At 41.0% G+C, this 22,980-nt stretch overlaps 1 protein-coding gene across 4 annotated transcripts in view; it reads left to right on the plus strand.

Moving 5' to 3' along the window:
- DENND1B (DENN domain containing 1B) overlaps positions 1 to 22,980 on the plus strand; it is a 324,137-nt gene that overhangs the window by 80,665 nt on the left and 220,492 nt on the right. For all 4 annotated transcript variants that reach the window (XM_040359884.1, XM_040359885.1, XM_040359887.1 and 1 more), the window contains exon 3: positions 20,572 to 20,615. In XM_040359884.1, coding sequence (XP_040215818.1) covers positions 20,572 to 20,615 — 44 coding nt within the window. The remainder of the gene's footprint in view (positions 1 to 20,571; positions 20,616 to 22,980) is intronic.

Consider the following 22,980-nt stretch of genomic DNA (forward strand, 5'->3'; position numbering starts at 1 on the left):
TTCTTGATGGTCGGAATTTTGTGTGACCTTGTGTATGCAACACAAATTTGAGCCAAAATTCCTCCTGAAAAAAAAATCCACGGTTTTCTTGTCGGAATTTCCGATCGTGTGGCATTAGTGGAAAGTTTTCTTTTCTGTATTTGCAAGTTTTGAGGATTACATGTGTATTGGCAAGGACCCAAACCTTGCAGTAGCTCTTAAAGTTGCATTTTAAAAAGCTGGATTACTCTCCATTTATATGTATTTGATCATGACATTACATTTTTTAACTTATTTTTTACATATTCCCTTGGTATACCTGAGTCAAGAAAGTGTGTTTGTCCTGGATGACACATTCCTCTAATGTCTCCCATTCACTTCAATATAGACTACACTGAAACCTTACATTGGTTAGAAATGAGCTTACATGCAAATTAAATACTGTTGGGTGTCCTTTTTATATCACCAGCAATATTTTGGTTGTATCTTCAGTATCCTCACACAGGTGAAGTGTCTTGGGTCTCTGATGGTTTTTATCTCTCCAAACACTGTATTTTGTGGTAAAGTTTCAAGTGGTGTGATAAAATGTGATAATACCTTCACTGTGTATGTGATAACACTTAATTCTCACTTTGAGTTATCTATGACATTAATAGCAGCCTGTCTGTCAGTCTAATGCCCAGGAGGGTTTGCTTTATACCGCTCTGCTTTTGCTTCTCCGTGTGCATTCCTTGTCCATCTCATCATTCGAGAGTGGATCGCATATTCGTATTAAATTCATGCGAGAGATCTTCAGTGCCTCATGAAAGCACTGTTGTTGCTCTGTTTTAGTGACGCTTACATGATATTACAGATTTGTACATGCAAGACTAAAGTTGCATTGTAACTATAGTTCTGTGTCTACTGAACGAGCACTACATACAGGCATGTACAATGTAATACTGACATATAATCACACATATAGGTTGGACTAGATGGACTTTTTTCAACCTCACCTACTGTGTACTGCTTACTCTGGCACCAGGCTTTCATGTTACAAATGTGCAGTTTTTTTAAGCATCTGTCTGATTTAGAATGTCCTAAGCTTTTCTTCTCGTGTCCGGGATTTGCAGTTTTTTTTTTTTTATGTATTTTTTTTAAGGCACCCTACCTTTTTCATGCCTGCTTTTGGACATCCCCAAGAGGTCTCTTGTGCCTCGTGTCTCCCCAAATGAGTAATAAAAGCAAACATGCAAAAAAAAAAAAATGGAAATAAAGTAATGTAGCATGTACAATTGCTACACAAGTCATACTGTAATATTGTAATTGAATGTTAATAAATTACATTTTTCTTTTCAATCTGCAGTGGTGTAATTCTCTGTAAAATGCAGTGTAATATGGCGACCAGGAGGCGTTCTGTACATTCTGTAGATGGTGTACTGTGTTGTGATGCATTGCTTTAAAGCAGTTGTAAATTCTCATTGTTTATCTATTTTACTAAAATAAAATAGAATAAAAGATGTCATAGTTACCTGCTCTGTGCAAGGTACGGTGCTTCTTATGGTGGCACATCTGTGGGCTCGCTCCCGAACTGGGCTATGTGCATCCATAGTATTTGGAGGGGGAGGATAGCTACTGAAAGGTGTGTGTGTGTGTGTGTGTGTGTGTGTGTGTTTTTTACTTTTAGTTTTTTTACCTTAATAGCCACTTTAAAGCAGTTGTATACCCCCAAAAAATGTAAAAAATATATAAAAACCTACAAGCCAAAAGCATAATGAGCTAGTTTGACTAGCATAATAGCTCATTGTGAATTACCTTAGATTGAAGCCCCCGCAGTGACCCTCGTTCCTCTCCTCCACTGCCGCCGTGATACCCGGAGTGACTTCCGGTGCTGTGACTGACCGGAGCAGCGATGACGCCACTCCTGCGCATGCACGTGGAACCGGCACGATCCCCGCGCTTGCGCGCATTTACGGCACTTTCCCATTGAAGACCCAGCACACTCAGTGCTCCTGCGCTGTTGTCTAAGGCGCATGGATGGTTAAAGCGGTGGTTCACCCTCCTTAACAACAGTCTAGCATTTAATTCGGCATAGTAGCGCGAGCTACAGTATGCCTGTCTGTATTTTTTTATCCCCGTACTCACTGTGCAATTGTATATTGAAGATTCCGACTCCCGCGGGGAATGGGCGTGCCTATGGAGAGGGAGGATGATTGACGGCCGGCTCTGGCACGTCACGCTCACCCGAAGACAGCCGGAGTAGGTCTCGGCTCTTCACGGCGCCTGCGCACAGGCTATGCGCAGGCGCCGTGAAGAGCCAAGCCTATTTCGGCTATTTCCGGAGAAGCGTGACGTGCCAGGGCCGGCCATCAATCACCTTCCCTCTCCATAGGAACGCCCATTCCCCGGAATCTTCAATATACAATTGCACAGTGAGTACGGGGATAAAAAAATACAGACAGGCATACTGTAGCTCGCGCTACTATGCCGAATTTAATGCTAGAGGAAAAAAAAAAAATTTTTTATATAGGGTGAACCCCCGCTTTAAGGAGATATTGCAAGCACCTACAGGTAAGCCTTAATGTATGCTTACCTGTAGGTGCAAGTTGTATCAGAGGGTATACAACCGCTTTAAACACCTCAATGCATGGCAATTTGGGGCAGATTATTTAAATTTTTTTATTTTTTTGCAGCACACAGGACACAGAACAGGCGCTGTGTTGCAGTGCATTGCAGCACACGTGTCTTGAAGGCGGTTTGAGAAAGTCACAACAGGGCTTCTTCAGGAATCTGAATATTCAGTCCTAATTTGTTATAACTGTGCTAATTTATACATCAACTTCTTGTAACTAAACCCTCCTATTCTTTACAACCTAAAGAAGCTGCAATCTTATCCTCCATTTGATCTGCAGTTGTCAGAGTGCTGCACATGTGATCAGCTATGACACCAGCCATTTTATGGATTTGCAGTTTAGTGGAGAGCTAAACTGTAGAAGTTCTCATATAAGGCATGTCTTTTAATGTAAATGTTTTGGGAAACTGTTAAATTGGTGGGTTTAGTTCCGCTTTATGCCTTACTTGCTCTTAGCCTGATACTCTTTGGATTGTCGGAGGTCATTAGAAATCTGAAATTTGTGTTTAACTGCTTGACCTTTACACATCCCACACTTCAAGTGACATCTGACCCTCTGATTACTCAGCAATGGCAGCTCCCATATTTCTATCTTGACAGGTTCCTTTTTAGGAGCCTTTCAGTTAAAATGTTTTTCCAAAGGATCTTGAAAGCATGGAACGCTTTATTGATTTGCTTTCAAGTGTACTGATGTAGACCGTTTTTAAAATGCTGAAAGTTTGGGTGAGCATGTAGTGTCTGTGGCTGCTGGTCTTATGACAGGATACTATTCAGGAGCCTTCCTTAATCAACCCAATAACTTATTAAACAAATATCAACTCAAAAAATGCCAAACTATGCTCTTATAAGTAGTTATCTTGAAATCACTATAACTCTAATGCCTAGTATACACGATCGGTTTTCCCATTGGGAAAACAGTTGTGTTTTCCTTTGGCTGGGAAAACCGGCCGTGTGTATGCGCCTTACCAATCCTTGGTTATTTCTTTGGGGTTTACCTATACCTCTGATCTTTCCGCTACGTACTCCCTTCCCTCCCAAAGAAATAAATAAACCGAAAGTATCGGTTTAAACTTAGAATAGTCAAGAAAAAAAAAACACACAACACCTCTTCCTTCCCTCTCCCTCTCCCCCCAACTCTTCACTTCCTGTTGGTTCCTCCCCTCATCCCTCCCGCTCCCTATATGCAACGTATGGAGCCCAGATCTGCCGATATTAGTGAGGTTTTCCATTAATTGAACTTCCGATATTTTTGCCATCCACTGTGCTTTACTTGGAGATACATTACTTTTCCAGAGAGCTGGAATGCATGCTTTTGCTGTCGACAGTAAATGCCTCAACAATGAATTTTTATATTTTTCCGTTGACATGGGAATATCAAAGAGCAGGAAGGCCGCTGTATTATCTCCAAGTGAGATCTCAATCATTTCTCCTATTGTTTCTGAGACCATTTAAATCTTCAGTCTTAACTTATGATGCGTGTTAAGTACCACTCCACAGTATTTTACAAATCTCTCCATTTTGTGTCTTTCCACCAGCAGTCGAGCCTACTCACCAGAGAGACCGACCCTGTATTGCTACCTGTCATACTCACATTTATTAGCGATCCAGATGAACAGACCCTAGCTTAGGGTCATACATATATTTATTAGTATAGAACAGAGTCGCGCTTCATAAACAATTTAAATCTCACAGCATAAAGAGCATCAAGCACAACAAACAATAGTCCCTTTAGATGGGAAAGGATGATAATTAAGCAGCAGTATTATTGACCTTGCAAGTGGTATTCCACATGTGGGTCTCAGACGCAGAGACATACAGTCCACTCCAATCCCCTGTGTGACAAACACCACAACGTACTGCGACATTGCCTCAGATAACACAATATTGCAACCAAGCCTCGTTCTGATTCCCGAGGGCTCTGCTGGACACCAATCATATCAGCTTCAGCATAGACGTTTACCACATTTAGAAAGCTAAGTATAGACTACCCTAACATGTATATACAAAATTTACTGCACAAAATGAATAGCTCCATATGTCAGGCGTACTTAATATGCTAATATCTTAAACCCGAAAAAAGGTAAATACAATTGTATACTAAAAAAATGTATCCTGAATGGTTCAACCTGGAAGTTTGAGAAATGTCAACAGTGGAGACACTCTCTAACATACTGCCCTCTGCAGGAAAAAGAAATGCATTACACATAAGTGCAGAACATATAAACTTGATTAAAAATGAATATCCTCCTGGGGTCCAGATAATCCCTCCTATTATAAAACCATATGTAATTAAAAATAAATATATAATAATTATCCAAGCGTTCTATACAATGATACCTGAACAGTCAAAGGTATATCAAAAACCAACAACTGCATCTATGGTTTAATTAATCCACAACTATAATTCAATTTAATCCACACATATTACCTACTAGTTAAGAATTATCAACAAAGGCATTAACATTTATGTCCACATTAAGGCCCAAAGGGAAGAAACATCCTATTTTAAAAATCCATTCACGTTGAGAAATCCCTCTCACTAATGAGACTTTTGGTCACAACTGTAGTGTTTTATTTTCTCGCATAGGTATTGAGCGTTTCCTTGTGTGCATTTGTGAGTGAGGCAGAGGGTCTTGAATGTAACCTGATCCTTCACGGCTAGCCAATGTAGGGTCCTCAGGAACGGGGTGATTGATTCCCAGTTTTTTTTCCCCATTACCAGTCTGGCTGCTGTGTTCTGGACGACTTGCAGACGCAAAATTTGGTATTTGGGAAGTCCGAGGTAGAGGGAGTTTGCGTAGTCAAGTCGGGAATTGATGATTGTTCCAACTACTACTGCTGTGTCCTCTTATGGGATGAAGGGGATAAGTCTACGCAGCAGGCAGAGAAGGTAGTAAGATCCGATGGTTTGTCCAAGGATGGTGGATGATGGTAGCCCTAATTATATAAGTTAAAATCCCATTCGGTATTTTAAATATAGCTGCAGGGATAAACTGTGGGGTAAGATGCCTCTCAAAACCGACCCACTGTTTCAGATGTGGATATGACTGTGTATGGCCTTAGCCATCGCTACTCCAGCCATGCCCCCTAAGATATTTGGCCCCGCCTACAGGGTCTTGGTCACAGAGGTAGGCACCTTTGTGACCAAGCCCCAGTAGTTGGGGTGAAACATGTCGGGGTGTTTGGCCAGGAGCTGCGCTGGCTGAGGCCATACATGACTTCATCCACATCTGAAGCATTGGGTCGGTTTTGAGCACCATCTTACCCCACATATGTCCACCCTTCTGAATTAGTGCCTGAAACCTGCTCCCACTTTCTGAGTACCGGTAGGGTCACTTGTTATCCTCAAGCTTTGAGCGGTGCTTCAAGTCCACATGTGATCATGCTGGGATAAAATGGTCCTTTTAGGCCTCGTACACACAATCGGATATCTGATGGAATCTCTAGTCCGATGGATTTTTTCGTCGGATATCCGATAAAGCTGACTTTCATCAGTCTTGCCTACACACCATCAGTCAAAAATCCAACCGTGCCCAAACGTGGTGATGTAAAACACTACGATGTGCTGAAAAAAATGAAGTTCAATGCTTCCGAGCATGCGTCAACTTGATTCTGAGCATGCATGGATTTTTGACCGATGGACTTCGGCAGAGACGATCGTTTTTTTTCTATAGTTATTTTTATCCATAGGAAAAATTTAAAACATGTTCTATTTTTTTTCACCGATGGAAAACAAGCCCACACACGATTGGTTTGTCCGATGAAAACGGTCCATCGGTCTGTTTTCATCGGACAAACCGATCGTGTGTACAAGGCTTTATATTGGCGCAGACATATTTACTATAGTTGTAATCGAGAGCCTTGTCTTAGAATCCATGTTTGCTAAGATGAGATTTTCATAGATAATTTTTTGTTGCATGTTAAAAGGACAATATGAGTAATATGAATTTCCTTATAATGCATGGTATGTTGTGAAGAGACCTAGGAGCTGCAGTTGCATAAATCAATATAGATTTTCACTAAAGTGTATTCTGTAGATCACCAGAAATGTGAACAGGAATTTATGTATTTAAATTCACACATTTGCAGAGGGTGCAACATTTACACCAACAGAGCATCAAGAATTGGACAGGGCTTAGCAGGAAAAAGATGGGACTTAGCTTCTCCACATCTTTGGCACCTCAGTGATTTCTTGAATTTTGCATTTGTGCTCTTGATTGTGGCCCCAGTGAACAGCCAGTGGATATCATAGAGAAAGCCATGCAATGGAACTGGCGTGTTAAAATCTTTTGGATTGGAAAACCTTTTATTTTTATTCATGATGTTGGTAACGCAAGGTCATTAGGGCCGGAAGGCTACTCTCTGAAGCCCTAGTTAAGAAGAGCAGGTAACTCGTATAAACTTCCCCCCCAATATCTATGTATAGTTGTGTGGATTTTATAGTTATAATAAAGGTTTTATTTGTAACCTCCATGAAAATTATACTTCAGTTTTAACGGTTCTAAATTTGCAGTACAGTTCGGCATTTACCAGGACTGCAAATATGTAAGATAAGGAAGTGATTTAAAAGGAAACATTTGTTCTCAACCACACAACTTCTTGTTTGTAAGCCAGTAGAAATATACAGCGGGAGCTTAATTTTACATTAAAGGAGAAGTATAGCTAAAGCTATTTTGGCTATATTTCTGAGGGTCACAAGAGTGCAGTTTGTCCCTCACTCCTGTGACCTGTGACGTCACTGAGTTGGTCCAGGCTCTGGGTCAAACCTGTCTTTACTTTCAGGGTCCACCCAAATGCATGGACCGGCAGCTGGCTCAGCCTCTCAGTGAGCTGCTGGGAGACTGAGCAAGCCACTCCCTCCCCCCTTGGCAGCCTGGTGCTCCAGAGAGCAGGAGTTGGAGGGCAGAATAGAGAGCTGGTGACTGCAGTCATCGGCTCTCTGCTCACAGAAGGCTGAGAACAGTGGTCATTTTTCTTACATATAAATTGTCTGTTTTAAATTAGTTGTTACGAGATTTTAGTCATTTTAGATTTTAACTATATTTTAAAAAGTGTTCGTAAGAGTATAGGTAATGAAATAATTGGTTCAGGGGATTGGTTTCTCTGCTACATTGGTCCAGGGTGGGGGATTTTGGTGCATTGGTCTAGAACAGTGGTCTCCAAACTGTGGCCGGGGATGTGGCCCTTAGCTTGCTTTTATCTGGCCCTTGGGGCATTATTCCTCCCACTAATACGAGGCACAACTCCTTCCACTGACACCAACATTGGGGCATAAGTCCTGTCACTGATACCAACAATAGGGCTCTAATCCTTTCAATGACCCCAACTATGGGGCACTATTCCTCCCACTGACATCCCACATTCATTGACACCAAAGAACGGGCACTATTCCTCCCCTGATACCAACAATGAGGCGAGATTCCTCCCACTAATACCAATGGGGGCACTGTTCTTCCCACTAGTACCAATGATGGGGCACTATTTCTCCCACTAATACCAATGATGAGGCATGAAGTAGGTTTTAAAAATCGGGTACATGTGTATATGGTTTGTCAGCAGAAGTTTCACTGCCCCACACATCTAAGTTCCTCTTTACTTGGCACCTACCTTTGTCCTGGTCACCTGAGTGACCCAGGGGTTGGCAGCAGACACCAGCTTTCTCTTAGATTCCACTTTCAGAGAAAGTAGGCACACCGGCGCATAGTCCACATCTCTGATTGTGACATACAAGCATATTACACAGTGAGTACAAGCATAAAGACTATGCAGTATACATTACATTGTATGCCTCTTGTGTAAATAGATAAATATGATTTAAAATGTGAGCCATGTATATGTTGAATATCATTGCCAAGTGCTGTGTTCTAGCACTGCAGACATGGTTGTCAGTCTGACAAGTCAAATGCCTGTTCATGCTCCTTTGTCACATTGTAACCACTTGAAGTGTCATGTTCAAGAACACAGCATCTATAAAGCAGATTAGCTATGGCTCCCTTGTGTATTGTTTGAGCTTTCTGAATCAGCAGGATGGGCTCTCAGTGATGCTGGGATATACACAACACTCACTCCTTCAGGACCAGACGGTCACTTCATCAGCCTTCTCTTCACACCTTTCATTCACTGGTTGCTAGATAATTTAGTTCTACACATCCTACTCAGAGTGAATCTGTCCTCACAAAATTTTGCATACACAATACTGTACTGTACTATTAAATACAGAAGCATAAGTAGAAGAATAAAATAATGCAGACAAAATTGGTCGGAGAACCTTACAAGTAGGATCTAAAACAATAGTAGAAAGTACAATTGAAGATTATAGTACTTTACTACATATATTAAGAATACAAATGTGGCCAGGAGAGGGAGCTTTCACCGAGGGACATAAACAAATGTGGCCATCGGATCTCAGTGAGTACCCATCTGCAGAGGGTCTGAAGGTGTAAAAGTGTACTTTATTGTTTAATGTCATTATATGGGTAGAGTAGTTAGGAGGAGTTTGTTTTCATTGCTTGGGTGTCAATGACTGGGACCTTTTTGTATGAATTGTCTTTCCATTTAATAAAATGTACTTTTGTTTTGTAGGGGGGATATGATCAACATGTATAAATGTATATGTGGTCCAAATAGTGAACTTGGTGTTATTCACTTTAACCACTTCCCGCCCGGCCTATGGCCGATTTACGTCCGGGAAGTGGTTATGAAATCCTGACAGGACGTTCTAGAACGTCCTGCAGGATTTCATGCCGCGCGCGCCCGTGGGGGCGCGCGGCGATCGGTGATGCGGGGTGTCAGTCTGACACCCTGCATCTCCGATCTCGGTAAAGAGCCTCCGGCGGAGACTCTTTACCACGTGATCAGCCGTGTCCAACCACGGCTGATCACGATGTAAACAGGAAGAGCCGCCGATGGCTCTTCCTCACTCGCGTCTGACAGACGCGAGTAGAGGATAGCCGATCGGCGGCTCTCCTGACAGGGGGGGTTAGCGCTGATTGTTTATCAGCGCAGCCCCCCCTCGGATCGCCACACTGGACCACCAGGGATGCCCACCCTGGAGCACCAGGGTGGGCAAAAAAAAAAAAAAAGCTAAAAAAAAAAAAAAAGTCTAAAAAAAAAGTTAAAAAAAAAACATAAAGAAAAAAGATGCCAGTCAGTGCCCACAAATGGGCACTGACTGGCAACAATCAGTGCTGCCACCCCAGTGTCCATCAGCGCCACCCCAGTGTCCATCAGCGCCACCCCAGTGTCCATCAGCGCCACCCCACAGTGCCCATCCATGCCCAGTGCCCACCTAGCAGTGCCCATCTGTGCCACCCATAAGTATCCATCAGTGCCGCCCATGAGTGCCCATCTGTGCCGCCTATGAGTGCCCAGTGCCGCCTATGTGTGCCCATCAGTGCCACCTATGTGTGCCCATCAGTGCCGCCTATGTGTGCCCATCAGTGCCGCCTATGTGTGCCCATCAGTGCCGCCTATGTGTGCCCATCAGTGTCGCATACCAGCGCCGCCAATCAGTGCCACCTCATCTGTGCCCGTCAGTACTACCTCATCGATGTCCATCAGTGCCATCTCATCGGTGCCCATTAGTGCCGCCATATCAGTGCCCGTAATTGAAAGAGAAAACTTATTTACAAAAAAATTAACAGAAAAAAATAAAAACGTAATTTTTTTTCCAAATTTTCAGCCTTTTTTTAGTTGTTGCGCAAAAAAAAAAAAATCGCAGAGGTGATCAAATACCACCAAAAGAAAGCTCTATTTGTGGGGAAAAAAGGACGCCAATTTTGTTTGGGTACAGTGTAGCATGACCGCGCAATTGCCATTCAAAGTACGACAGTGCTGAAAGCTGAAAATTGGCTTGGGCGGGAAGCTGCGTAAGTACCTGGTATGGAAGTGGTTAAGGTCATCAGAGGATAAGGGGGCACTCTTTACGTTTAGAGGAAAAAAGATTTCATCTCCAAATACGGAAAGGTTTCATCACAGTAAGAGCTGTGAAAATGTGGAATAGACTCCCTCCAGAGGTGGTTCTGGCCAGCTTAGTAGATTGTTTTAAAAAAAGGCCTGGATTCTTTCCTAAATGTACATAATATAACTGGGTACTTACATTTATCGCTAAAGTGGATCCAGGGAAAATCCGATTGCCTCTTGGGGGATCAGGAAGGATTTTTTTCCCCTGCTGTAGCAAATTGGATCATGTTTTGCTGTGTTTTTTTTTTCCTGCTTTCCTCTGAATCCACTGGGGGTGAAGAGTGAGTGAGTCAGTAACTTGTATAGCGCTACAAATGCAAACTAAATCTCATCAAAGCGCTGTATTCAATGTCCAGCCATGCTTCAGAATATTGGGTCTTAAGTTTTTTCTGAAGGCCCGATGATTCACTTCTATCCGAATGTCTGTAGGTAGAGCGTTTCAAAGCGGTGGTCTTTGGACTGCAAATCTTCATTCTCCTTTAGATTTGTAGCGGAACTTGGGGATGTGGAGGAGGTTCTGATTAGTTGATTGTAGTGCCCAATTTGGGGTGTAGTGTTTTTTTTTTTTTTTTGGCATAAGTATTGCGGCACGTTTCCTTGCGTGCATTTGTGGGTGAGGCAGAGGGTCTTGAATGTCACCCGATTTTTTACGGCTAGCCAGTGGAGGGTCCTCAAGACCGGAAGGATTGTGTATATGGGATTGTATGATTTATTTGGTTGAACTAGATGGGGAAAAAAAAGTTACAACTTAGGCCCCATGTACACGGGACACTGCTAAACGTACGTTCAGAGGCAGTTGGACGCTTTTTTCAACTGCTCCTGAACTCATTCAATGTTATCCTTCAATGTTATCCTATGTGACCATGTACGCAGTTTTGTTTATTCCTGTTTTTAGGCAGTTGCGTTTAGCAGCGTTTCTTTGAAAACAAAAAAACGGGTTCAGACGCAGAAGATTTCCACGTTTCAGATGCCAAATGCAACTAAACGTGGTAACCAGCGTTTCATTTATAGGCGTTTTTTGTTTTTGGCCATTTAAAAAAAAATATTTTTTTCTGAAACGCTTCTAAACGCAAACGTGGCTAAATGCAGCAAAACTGTCATTTTAACCACTTGCTTACTGGGCACATATACCCCCTTCCTGCCCAGGTGAAATTTCAGCTTTCAGCACTGTCATGCTTTGAATGATAATTGGGCGGTCATGCGACGTGGCTCCCAAACAAAATTGACGTCCTTTTTTCCCCACAAATGGAGCTTTCTTTTGGTGGTATTTGATCATCTCTGCGGTTTTTATTTTTTGCGATATAAACAAAAGTAGAGCGACAATTTCGAAAAAAAAACACACACACTAATAATAGTAATGGTGGCGATCTGTGATTTTTGTCAGGACTGAGATATTACGGCTATATTACGAGATATATAGATGGCCTCCCGGCAATTTAGAGCCCAATAGTGGCCGTAAAAAGTTGTCGGGCGGGTGGGAAGTGGTTAAACATGGGTTACTATCTGTCAAGTTTAATCATTTAGGAGCAGTTGTAAAAGCATCCCGTGTAAATGGAGCCTTAGTACTAAACTGCACAGGTGATTTGTTTCACTTGTTTGCTAACACTGCCTGCAGTCAAACACTTTTCTTTAGCAAGTTTGTTTTCTGTTTGGTCAGCTATATAAGCAGTTTTTCGTAACAAGATTGTGCGTGTCGTTGTGCACGAACTCGCACTGCCCCTGATCAGGCACTGTGATATTAGATCTGTTCTTTTCTTTGGGAAGAGCAGTTAATTGCATGTATTTGGTATTTTAACAATTTGGCAACAAGCAAATATTGTCTTAAAAAACAAGGGGAATTGGGAATATTTAGACTGAGAAGAAAATGGTGTGTGCATCCCATCTTTCAAAAACACAGGAGGTACATGTTTGTATGGCAGTTTCCATCCAGGGTGTAGAAAAGGATCACCATTCAGAAACGTTAGGGAGAGGCTGTAAGAGAGTGCTTACCTAGGATAAATAAACTATTGGCCTACCAGCATTGTGATCTAACTCTAATAGCCAGATTCAGGTACGTTTACGCCGGCGTATCAGTAGATACGCCGTCGTAACTCTGAATCTACGCCGGCGTTAATTTAACCGTATTCTGGAAACCAGATACGCTTAAATTAGGCTAAGATACGAGCGGCGTAAGTCTCCTACGCCGTCGTATCTTAGGGTGCAATTTTCCCGCTGGCCGCTAGGTGGCGCTTCCATTGAGTTCGGCGTAGAATATGTAAATGACTAGGTACGCCGATTCACGAACGTACGTGCGCCCGGCGCATTTTTTTTACGTATGGCTTTTTCCGGCGTAAAGTTATTCCAACAAATAGCTGGCCTAGCCAATGTTAAGTATGGCCGTTGTTCCCGCCTCGAAATTTGAAAATGTTACGTCGTTTGCGTAAGTCGTCCGTGAATGGGGCTCGACGTAATTTACGTTCACGTCGAAACCAATACGTCCTTGCGGCATACTTTGGAGCAATGCACACTGGGATATGTACACGGACGGCGCATGCGTCGTTTGTAAAAAAACGTCAGGTCTCCAAACATTAACATAAAACACGCCCCCCCATCCTTATTTGAATTAGGCGCGCTTACGCCGGCCCCATTTACGCTACGTCGCCGTAAGTTAGGAGGCAAGTGCCTTGTGAATACAGTACTTACCTCTCTTGACTTAAGGCGGCGTAGCGTAAATACGATGCACTACGCCGCCTTAAAAATACGCGCCCCTACCTGAATCTAGCTATAAGGCTCCATGCACACTGAAGCTGATAAACTGCAGTTTATTGGCGTTTTGGCTTTTTTTTTTTAAAGCCGATAAACTGAACTCTGTTAGCCTATGTGCCCATGCACACCTGGGCGTTTTTTAGTGTTAATGAGCTTTGGAGTTCATTGGCTTTTTTCTGAACGCCCAAAATTTGCGTTGAAAGTGCTGTTTTTCAGCGGGAAAAAACGCAAAAAAACGCTCAAAGCAGAAAAACACTTAAAAACACTCAAACGCTGGTGCTGGCGTTTTTTTTGCATTTTTTTACCATTGAAAAGAAAAAAAAAAGAAGCTACACTCAAAAACGCTGATTAAAGCTATTGCAAAAACGCTAAAAAACGTTGAAAGGCTCCCTGAAAAGCTACTGGCATTTTTTTATAGCTTTTATCAGCTTCAGTGTGCATGGAGCCTAATTTATATACTTGAATGAAAATGTATATATTTATAAGTATACCTGTGTGTGTAATATATATATATATATATATATATATATATATATATATATATATATATATATATATATATATATATATATATATATATATATATATATATATATATATATATATATATATATATATATATATATATATATATATATATATATATATATATATATATATATATATATATATATATATATATATATATATATATAATTTTTTTTTTTTTTTTTTTTCAAATCATTTTTCATCATCACCAAAAAATTATTTTTGTATAAGCTTCCTCTGCAGTCAGTAAAATTCATATACATATCTTAGTGTTTAATAAAAACAAATTCTAATACCAGTAAAAATGTTAATGGCATACTAAGCTATGCCAGTATTTGTCCAGTTATAACACCAGCGTACACTCAACTCAACTTGCATTTTTTTTGTGTACTTCTATTTCTTGTAATCCTCTGTAGGATGTGGCAGGAAATGCTGCACACAAACATAAAAATTGGAAGAAAAACAGGGATAAACGCATCACATACTGGTTTAGGAAGAAATTGGGGTTGATTTGCTAGAGGCAAATAGATTGTGCCGTTGCACTTCTTCTCCCCAGAGCCTACTGAGTGTGGTGAAACTTCACTTTGTAAAGAATACTCAATCAGTTCAAAGAAAATACATTAAAAACGCGCATAACGATGCTTTACCGCTGATGCCGCCCCTGCCCCAATGTGAAAGGGGCTGTAGGCATTCTAGTAGGCAGCAGGTTACTGGAAATATGTCATCCTTGTCTGGGTGAGGATTCGGAAAATGGAACTCTGCAAATCGAAGAAAATAACTTAAAAGGTATTTACTGTTTAATTTTTTTTTTTTTTTTGGTGAAGGTCTGCTTTAGGCTTGGTAAAGCATAAACGGGTTGAAAATGTCCATGTGCAATTAGAGCAAGTGTGGAAAGTGCCTGGTAATGAGGATGAGGTAACTCCCATTTGACCCAGAGTAATTCTGAAATAGTTTTTTTCTTTTTGCCTGTGTGTATTGTAGACACCTCAGTACTGCTCTCATCACATTGAAAAAAATGCCGTCAGCTGAAAATTGTCAAATCCAGCCACTAGGCTTTTCTGCCAGAACCTATTGGTTGATTGTCTGCTAAAGACTGATGGTCTTTTTGAAAGATGTATAAAATTGCTACATGTTTGTGGCTTACTCAAAATGGCACTTATCTGTGACACACAGTTGGCAACCTCCGATAAATCGGTATACAAAGAACTTGGCAGAAGATGATCACAATTATGAAAACAATAACCACAGTACACTGAAAAAAGTATGCTGTGAGATCTGTATACTGCAGGAGATGACCAGGACTTTCAAAATGTTTTAATTGAACAGTAATGTGAAGTAAGCTTTTTTACTTTTTATTTCGGCCCCTTTCACACGGTCGGTCCGTTTAGGTCCGCCTGTCAGTTTTTTCAGTGGACCTGAACGGCCGCTCCATACATCTCTATGGAGCGTCGGAAGTTAGCGGTGACATGTCTGCTGACATCCATCCATATTGGATCGAGTGAGATCTGATGAAAACGGGACTTGCTGTCTGTTTTCGTCCGAACCCTCCATAGGAGACAGCGGTGCTGGACAAGCCCCTCCCCACTCAGTGAGCCGAGAAGGACCTGTCATCCGCCAGCTCAGCGGAGGTCAGTGGAGAGATCTCCCGCTGAGCTGGCGGATCCGTCCCGTGTGGAAGGGGCCTAACACATAAATATGAAATATACACATCTATTTGGTGGTGTCCACTTATAATGTCAGCACTCCAAAATATTGGACTTGGCATTATGATTCACCCATGAGATTCATTACCGATGAGGTCCATTGGGGACAGAAGGAAGTATTCTGCTCTTTTCTCACACTTGTAACTAAAGTTTCGAACTTTGCCCAGGTTGTAATTTTAGCAAAGAAAGATTTACATTAGCATTCTTAAAGGCTTAGTTTATTCAAGGATTTAAAAAATGGTGCCTATGGCTTCTTAAATGCCTAAATACCGCAGCCCCGATTGCTGTCAGTGGCTTCCCTGGGCATATCCTCTGTTTACAAGAGCCCTGACACCCCTGCCAGCACATGACATTTAAAAGCTGGAGAGTGAGGGAAAAAGCACTGGTTTGATGGACACTCATCTGACACACTACAGTGTTGTTGACAACAAATCCATTGCTAATATTCTGAGCCAGAGCTTTTTCTTGCATGTGAAGTCATGCTAACCTGATCTGACTATTTCACGTTCATGCATTCTCACTTCCAATACAGATATTTAAAAAGGAAGAATTTCCTTTTATTAAACTGCATACTGCTTCTGCAGTGATTAGCTATAAAATGTTTAAAAGTAGGTCCATCAAGTTTGTCAATACCTGGATGTGAAAACTGAAAGAATTCAATATTCTGATGGTTAGAATTCAGAATTAAAACTTGAAGAAGCCAGCCATTCACATTAGCAGAAATGGCTACTGGATACATTTGTTTAACCACTTGGCTTAACCACTTTAGCCCCGGAAGGATTTACCCCCCTTAAAGGGTAACTAAAGGTTAGTTTTATTTTTTAAACAAACATGTCATACTTGCCTCCTCTGTGCATTTTTGGTTATGCACAGAGTGGCCCCGATCTTCCTCTTTGGGGGTCCCTTAGCGGTGCTCCTGGCTCCTCCTCTTCTTGAGTGCCCTGTTGGAGGGCCGCTCTTCCCCGTGCCTTCGTGCGGGCGCGCTCCTTTGTTTTGTAGCTGCGTCTATTGATGCAGACAACAGGACTTGGCCTGCCCTTGTGTCATTAGATTTGATTGAGAGCAGCGGGAGCCAATCACTCCGCTTCTATCAATCTATCCAATCGGGACCCGAGAAACCGGCTGGAGCTGGTGTGCTCGTCCCCGTCACTGGAAAGATCGGGTTCAGGTAAGTAAAGTGGATATCTGGGGGCAGCTGCATCACATAGAATGCATTAAGGTGAAAAACCTTGAGGGTTTACAACCCACTTCAAAAACCAGGCCATTTTTTTGTGATATGGCCCTGTTTCACTTTAACTGATAATTGTGTGGTCGTACGACATTGTACCCTGCATTTTTCTTTGTGATATAAATAAAAAGACTAACAATTTTGAAAAAAATAAATATATATTTAACTTTCTGTTATAATACATATCCCAAAAAAGATGTTAAAAAACAAATTTATTCATAAGTTAAGGCCAATATGTATTTTTCGACATAGTTTTGTTAGCTAAAAGTCGAAAAAAGCTTTTGATTAATTGGTTTGCGCAAAAGATCGAACGTCTACAAACTATGGGATAGATTTATGGAGTTTCATTTTTTTTGTATTGTCTTTCTGGGAAAAACCAAGCAAAACGGTATTAAATATATATTTTATAGCATAAGCATCAGAGCAGATAATTATCTATATACCGCATGTATAAAAAAACATATTGAAAATACACAGATCAGCTATAACCACCCACTTAATATTTAAAAGGTACCCCATTTGCCACCAAAACAGCTGCTTTTTACTGCAAAAACAACCCTGACCTATAAAGGAATGGAAATCATTGGAGCTCTGAAGGTATACTGTGGTATCTGGCACCATTGGCATATCTTTTATTAAAGCGGAGTTCCTACTAAAAAAAAAAATATTAAAAGTCAGTAGCTACAAATACTGCAGCTGGTGACTTTTAATAATCGGACACTTGCATGTCCCAAGGGTCCAGCGATGCAGGGAACAAAGCCCCACTTGTCTCCCTCTCCTCTCCGCGGTGCCGGCATTGTCACTGTGGGCGCCTGGCTGTGGCTTCACAGCCGGGGCAAGCACTGCACATGCACGAGCCGCGCTTCGCAATGTGACTGGCCGATCAATCATCTGGGACATGTCACAGGGAGAGGGAGGGGGGAAAGGCGAACTTCCTTCCGGCGCCGCAGAGGGTTTCCGCTCCCCCCCCTTTGGGAGTCACCTTCCCTTAAAATGTAATTTCATTTTTGGGTGGAACTCCACTTTAAGTCCTGTAAGTTGTGGGGTGGGGCCTCCATGGGTCAGACTTGTTCTTTTTAGAACCTCCCAAAGATACTCGATTGGTTCGAAATCTGGAGAATTTGGAGACCATTAACTTGTTGTGTTCCTCAAACCATTCTTGAACCATTTTGGAAGTATGACAGGACACATTATCCTGCTGAATCAGACCCCCACCATCAGGGAATACCATTTCCATTAAGGAGTGTACTTGGTCAGCAACAATGTTTAGTTAGGTGGTCCATGTCAAGTAACATCCACATGAATGGTAGGACTTAAGGTTTTGTGGCCGAATATTACCCAAAGCATCACACTGCCTTTGCTGACTTGCTTTCTTCCATACTGCATCCTGATGCCATCTCTTCCCATGGTAGGTGACACATGCACCCTGCCATTTACATGATATAAAAGGAAAGCATGATTCATCAGACCAGGAAACTTTCTTCCATGGCTCCGTGGTCCACTTCTGATGCTCACATTCCCATTGAAGGGGCGTTTGGCTGTGGACACGGGTCAGCATGGGCACCCTGACTGGTCTGCGGCTATGCAGCTTCATATACAACAAACTGCAATGCACATTTATTCTGCTTTCAGCACATCAGCTTCAGGGACAACATGTTTACTTGCTGCCTAATCTATCCCACCCACTTTCAGATGCCATTGTAACAAGAGAATTGATGTTATTCCCTTAACCTGTCGGTGGTCATAAAATTAAGACTGGTCGCTGTGTAAACCTCATTTAACACACTACCTGGCAATTTCCTATTGTACATTTGAGTGCAGGGCATTCATTTAATAGAAGTGACTTTCATTGTGTGCTTTCTATTGTTGTGTTTTAACATAGAAAACTTTATTATGCATGTTTTAAAAAAGCTCAGACCCTTGAACTGTAGAGTTTTGGGCATTTGCAGTGATCCTAACACATTCTCTATGTTCTGGACAAAAACAGGGAAACCATTATTATAGTAAAAAGTGTTTAGTATTTATACACTGCATTTAGCACTTAATATTTACTTGATGGTAATGTGCATTTCCTGGCTTTAAAATCAGTAATGTGCCCCCAGCTCCTGCAGAAATAAAGCAAATATAAAAGTGTACTTCCATTCAGCAGAAATGTGAATTGCCATTGCTCTGCTAACCCAGGACAAGAGCAGTGTTTACCAGTTCTGTAGCCAGTTCTGTAGCCCTTCATGTCCTTGTACATGTACTAAACTTTGGGGATGGGGTCTGATAGGAGAGAATGATGACATCCTAACCAAACTCCATATTTAGCTATGTGCATGTGATGGGACAAATGATGCCTGGGATAGTAAGCACTACACTGCCATTGGGCAGCATGGCTGATGTTTGCTTCAAGAGGAACTTCAACTAAAAAGGGAAATCACGCTTTCTCTCCTAGCATCATGTCAGGGATGCAAACTGACCACACCAGCACTGATATGCTTCCATGGGCATGGGCTGATTAAGTGCCAGTTCACACTACAGCGACATGAAAGTCGGCACTACTTTGCGAGGCAACTTCAAGTCGCCTCTAGGACAGGAAACTTTGCCAGTGGCCAAGCATACAATAATTGGTGGGAGGGAGGGGTTTCCCTGAGAAAACTATTTTCTCTTCCTGTAAAATTGATTCTGTTAAGACACTCATCCGAGTTTGGAGACAACCTCCATTGAAATCAATGGGTACAAGTCGCCTTGAAGTAGTACAGGAACCTTTTCTGAAGTCAGAGCGTGCATTAAGACGGCTCTCATTCACTTTAATGTAATTTCTCATGTTGCATGACTTGGGGCGACACAAGTATGATTCCAAGTCACGGTAGTGTGAATGGGCACTCAGGGTTCATGCATATACGGACTTATGCTCAGCATTAATCTCCCAGTGGACATCCATTAAAAACATGCACGTGTAGGTAACCCCAAGGCAACAAAGCATCTGTGTTTTTAGGCATTGGCTTTGTACAGGCATTCACTTCAATGGCAGTCTGTGGCACGTGTGACTCCCAGGGCACCGGGAACCACCCGGAAATTGGCATCAAAAAGTGCTAGAATAGTCCATGTGCATGAAGAGAGGGGCGCCAACAGGATGACCAGGTATTTTATAGGAAATGTCTAAGACATTAAGCAACTGTTAAGGTTTACAATAATTAATACACAATTGCAAAAGTTTAATATTAAGTTTAGAGTTAACATTTATTTTAAAGCAAGCTGACTTTTTTTTTTTTAAATAAAGTTGTTCCTGTATAACACTGTTTTAATCCTTAGCTTATTGTAGTCAGCTCTAATTACATTTTCTGTTTTGTTCAGTAATGTTTTTAATTGTTCCATAATATTTATTTATACTTTTTATCAAAATTAACACAATTTTTTGTTAAACAAGCACTAAAATTAGAAAACATATGGTTTATGGATTGCTAGACAATTTTACCCAAGGAAAACCTTGCTTTTCCTAAAAATAAAAAAAATCATAAATTAAAATTACAAAAATACACACGCGTATATGTACGGTGTATGGCAGTGCTCTTGCTAAATAAACAGGCTCATAACATAAAATTACTTTCATTTACAGGGGGTGTAATACAGGTGGAACATGTAAAGCAACATCAATTTTTTTTTTGCTATATTTATAGATTTACATTACCTACTTTAAATCTAGAGAAATACATGTTGTGTTGCTTTCAAGAATTTTCATTCTTTGGTGGGGAAATGTCAGTATTTTTGCCTCTAGTGGTTACATTCTATCCTCACTCCTCTGATTAATGCTTTGTGTCAATTATTTACAGATCCTTCCTTACTGTGGAAGTTCCCGGAGGATTTCTCTGACCAGGTCAGTAACATCACAAGGAGGCTTGATTTTGTTAACATTAAAGCCCTAGTGAGCACTGCTGGATGTAATGATGTGTACAGACCTTTGCTACTTGCAAAATCTCTGGGCAGCCAGGAAAAATCTCAGCTTCTGAGTGTAATACATAACTGACTTTATGTTTTTTAAATTGATGGATCTGACTCAGTAAAGCTAGCCATACATGGCTCGAAATCTGACTCAATAAAGCTACCCATACATGGCTTGAGATCTGACTCAAAAAAGCTAGCCATACGCGGCTCGAGATCTGACTCAAAAAAGCTAGCCATACATGGCTCGCGATCTGACTCAAAAAAGCTAGCCATACGCGTCTCGAGATCTGACTCAAAGCTACCCATACATGGCTCGAGATCTGACTCAATAAAGCTAGCCATACATGGCTCGAGATCTGACTCAATAAAGCTACCCATACATGGCTCGAGATCTGACTCAATAAAGCTAGCCATACATGGCTTAAAATCTGACTCAAAAAAGCTATATATACACCCAAAATAATTTACAGAGAAGGCCTCTGCAGAAGAAGAGATATTATATCACAAGTTTGCCCAATTTAAGATTTCCCACCTATCCCTTTTTTTGGTGAAAAAAAAAAAATATATATATATATATATATATATATACACAGGGATAAAATCGTTCTGTGTGGTTGGTAAATTATTCAGAAATGTGCATCTTAGGCAGGCCATACATGGGTCGAATTTTCAAAAGAATTTTCTTTTGAAAATCTTATCTAAGAATTTTTGCTCGTATTCCGCACCATTAGTGGGCTGCAGCAACAGCCAATTTTCGTGCGACCATTGAATTTTAATAACAATTTTCTAATCAATGTTGGAAGAATCGTGCGAGAAATGTAATGGAAAAAGAAATGCAAGAAAATAAAATTCTAAGAAAGAAAAGAAGATTTCCAGACACAAATTATTTTCTGTAGCAACATGAGGTGAAATTGAAGGTTTGGTTAGTCGAATTTCGAAATCAATGGTGGCACCACCGGATCACAAAATGCACACATTTGCTTTAGAAATTCGATCATGTAATGCCAGCCTTAGGCTGGCCATACATTATAGAATTTTCTTACAATTTTCTTTAGATTTACCTTCAAAAATGTAGTGTGAGGGCCTGCCTAATTGGATACAATTGACAGTGTTTAGAGTTGACCTCATATTATTTGTTTTTTGGTAAATCTATAGGAAAATTGTACAAGACAATTTGCCAGCCATAATTGGTATTTCTTATTGTCAAAGAAGCAGGTCTGCATTCCATCGAGTTCACCTGTTTGTTTGCTGTGGCACATGTGACATCCGTACTGAAGACACACAAGTCTTTACCACTTAATCTGGGGTTAATGGATACATCTGCATTGGTATTTAAAGGGTAATCCTGTTTCCTAATTTTTATCTTAATTTCTTGTATCTGAAGTTTTTTTTTTTTTTTTTTTTACTTTCATTCACATGATTACATTTTCAAGCATAATCAGTCTCTTTTGAAAAATTCTAGTAGCTGGTGGCTAAGTCCTATACACAGAATAATGCTAGGTTCTTGCACTTTTTTTCTAAATACCTGCAACATTTAAAGCAAAAAAAAAAAAATCCTGATGATTTCGATTTTTTTTTTTTTTTTAAAGATTAGTTATATTTGATTTACAATTTTGGCTTTGTTAGAAGTAATCTTGTAAGGTCACTGTTTGCGGTGCAGTTAATTGTGTGTAATCCATTTAAAATCACTTGCAAGTAAATAGTCTTTGTTGTATTGAAGGGTTAAAAGAGCAGGTCGGGGATTAGGAGGAAAAAACGTTTTTTCTTTTGCTGGAAGGATATTTTTTGGAAGTCTAACCAGCATATGGCACCAGCCAGGCACCCCCCTTCCCATACAAGCTCTTTTGGCTGCCAAGGCCCTTTTGTTTGAGGCCCATTGTTACCAGGACTTATTGACAGTTGTAGAACGCAGCTCAAGACACAAGGGACATCTCCCACCTCGGGGAGAGGCACAAGCATGGATTATGGAAATATGAATTGATCTTTAAGAGAAGGGCCCTCCTCTGTTCTGCAGAAGTACAATGAAGTGGGGGAGAGGGGCTGTGACACAATGTGAACACTATGAATGGGCTAGAAGCTCGCCCTTCCCAGCTGTTGAAAAAAAAAAAATGTGTTTGTACATCTTAGGGACTTGTGAAAATGTAGAGGATAATGAAGCTACTTGTTAGACATATTTTGAAATAATGTATGCAGCAGTGTTTAATCCCCTTACATCCAGGCAATGGTTTAATAATGCAGAGGATGTTACCAGCAGGACTCAAGATAAAGTCTGACAATTTTTTTTACTTGTGGGAAAA

This window comes from Rana temporaria, chromosome 7, assembly GCF_905171775.1.
Source record: "Rana temporaria chromosome 7, aRanTem1.1, whole genome shotgun sequence".
In the NCBI taxonomy this organism is placed as follows: domain Eukaryota; kingdom Metazoa; phylum Chordata; class Amphibia; order Anura; family Ranidae; genus Rana; species Rana temporaria.